The 2500-nt window shown below is 34.4% G+C and overlaps 1 protein-coding gene across 1 annotated transcript in view; it reads right to left on the bottom strand.

Moving 5' to 3' along the window:
* LOC128132176 (ATP-dependent Clp protease proteolytic subunit-like) overlaps positions 1-2433 on the bottom strand; it is a 4529-nt gene extending 2096 nt beyond the window's left edge. Inside the window, exons 1-3 of the mRNA XM_052768328.1 lie at positions 2285-2433; positions 1181-1475; positions 1-558 (exon numbers count right to left, since the gene is read on the bottom strand). The exon at positions 1-558 is cut by the window's left edge and continues 2096 nt beyond it. Of these exons, the coding sequence (XP_052624288.1) occupies positions 328-558; positions 1181-1475; positions 2285-2355 (597 nt within the window). The 5' untranslated portion in view covers positions 2356-2433 and the 3' untranslated portion in view covers positions 1-327. The remainder of the gene's footprint in view (positions 559-1180; positions 1476-2284) is intronic.
* Positions 2434-2500: the final 67 nt, after the last annotated feature.

Genomic DNA, 2500 nt, shown 5'->3' with positions numbered 1-2500 from the left:
ATGGCTCTCTTTCCTTTGTTCTAGTTCATGATCTGAACGAGTCGCACATACACCCTAGTACATGTTCCTCGACGCTGAGGGCATCCCCGAAGCGTGGGGGATTTTGTGACATTTCTAATTGGCTGTCTTGTATTTCTAATAAGTTGTTTAATCGTTGGCATGTTGAATCATATACATAATGGACTGGTTTAGATCGATCCTAACCGCATGATTATGAATTCCTTTTAGTGAATAGAATAGTAAATAAAAGTCATAATATATTAATATGAAACTCGGCAGGGGTAATTTAAAATCACGAATTGATGCGAAATCCAGGCTATGCTATTGTCATTCAACCGCTACAAGATCAACAATTCCATAAGCTTGGGCCTCTGTTGCTGACATAAAAACATCTCTTTCCATGTCTTTGGAGACAACCCATAGGGGTTTGCCCGTTCTTTGTACATAAACCCTTGTCAGGGTTTCACGTAGTTTCAGCAGTTCTCCCACTTCCAGGATGAATTCTCCCGTTGCTACTTCAGAAAAAGAACCAGCAGGTTGATGGATCATTACCCTGATGATATAAGAAAATAAAAGGTTTCTTTATTTCGCATGATAAAGGGAAGAGAAAACAAAGATAAAATAATAACAAGAAAAAAAGATAGAATCGAACAACCGTATGGGCATTATGCATTGCATACGGCTCTACAATAAAATTGACCCTTATCTTACATCAAATAAAGAAAAAATAGGATCGATCAGACCCCGATCGGTAAATGATCAACTTACCACCCTTCCTTTCGGAGGAATTCAAAAATACTATGATGGCTCCGTTGCTTTATATATTTATTTTATTATATTTTTTTGTCTGTGATTTGTCTGTGATTAAGCAATCCCAAAGTTGCTTTTTTATTTGATCAAATAAACTAAGGAAAAAAGAATCTTGTTTTTTTTTCGCTCTATAAATATTGTTAAGAGACCTCTGGTGTGAAAAAAAGTTTGTGACGCTGAACTGGACTTCCGATAAGAAAATCGGAAATACCTTTTTCTCATATTACTCTCTCGATACATAATCTAATGTTTTGAAAACAAAATTTCTTATATCGAATTCAAAGTGCCATGCTATTATTACTTAATATTCATATTTCATATGGCGAAGGCATAGTCTTCTTTTTTCTCTCAAATAAAAGCCTCATTGGCGCCAAGCGTGAGGGAATGCTAGACGTTTGGTAATTTCTCCTCCGACCAGGATAAAAGATCCCATTGAAGCGGCTGATCCCATGCATATTGTATGTACATCTGGTTGCACAAATTGCATAGTATCATAAAAAGCCACCCCCGGTATTACCCATCCACCAGGAGAGTTTATAAACAAATACAGATCTTTGGTATCATCCTCGATACTGAGATATATCATAAGACCAATAAGTTGATTCGAGATCTCGCTATCAACCTCTTGACCTAAAAAAAGTAATCTTTCTCGATAAAGTCGGTTGATTAGGGTCAAATCCCTTCGGAACCGTACAGGCGTCTTTTGATGCATACAGTTCAAAAAAAAAGAATCAATGTGTAGATTCCAATACTTTTTATTTTTTCATAGCAAGTTCCTTCTAACTTATAAAAAAGGATTTTCTTTTATTTTTCACTAAACACGAGTTTGTCTTCCTTTCCTTATTAACGTATAATATCAAAAAAGAATTCATTAAACTTATCCAATTAACTTCTCATTGATGGATTCTTTCATCGCGATTCAATCCAAATCACGATGTTATTTTCTTGTTCTTAAATGGGCCTCTTTAATCTTTTTAGGTTTATGCTCTACTCCGGGTAAAGATCCGCCCGATTTTGATTTGCACATATAGTACAAATGCTCCCATTACCACTTCTTTTTCTTATGCCTTCTTTTTTTTTTTTAATTCACGCATTCCGTAAAATAGTTGACGGCTTCATGCATATTACTCGATTGATTAACATAAGAGTTTGAAATAACTTCTACTTACAAAAAAGGATTTCTTTCAAATCAAATAAAAATAGGAATCCTTTATTATATAAAATAGATATATTATCACTTGGTTTTTTTTAAACGGAGCTTGGATACTTCAATGTAGTAGTCCAATTAAGCCAGCCATAAATTCTTCTAATTGATAATAGTAATTTGAATCCCCCCCAAAAATGGATCTAATTGCACTTCACGCTCCAAATTTTTGATGATTCAATTAATCTTTCGTGGGCGAAACAGAGGATATCTCGATTGGGGAGAAAACGGGGAAATCCCATATGACCCAATATATCTGAGAAGTCGCACTATATGTCAACCCAAGATGCATCTTCCTCTCCAGGACTTCGAAAAGGTACTTTTGGAACACCAATAGGCATTAAATGAAAGAAAAAAGAACTCAGTACTAGATTTTACTTTGATGTGGAAACGTCACAAAGCCTTTATTATCTTTATAATTATCTTTATAATATTGTACTTTATCCTAATCATATTTTATTCATAAATTAGAAAAATTTATAAAGA

This window comes from Lactuca sativa, chromosome 2 (assembly GCF_002870075.4).
Source record: "Lactuca sativa cultivar Salinas chromosome 2, Lsat_Salinas_v11, whole genome shotgun sequence".
Classification (NCBI taxonomy): domain Eukaryota; kingdom Viridiplantae; phylum Streptophyta; class Magnoliopsida; order Asterales; family Asteraceae; genus Lactuca; species Lactuca sativa.
Note: the sequence above shows the minus strand (reverse complement) of the source record. Positions and strands in the feature narration are given on the sequence as shown.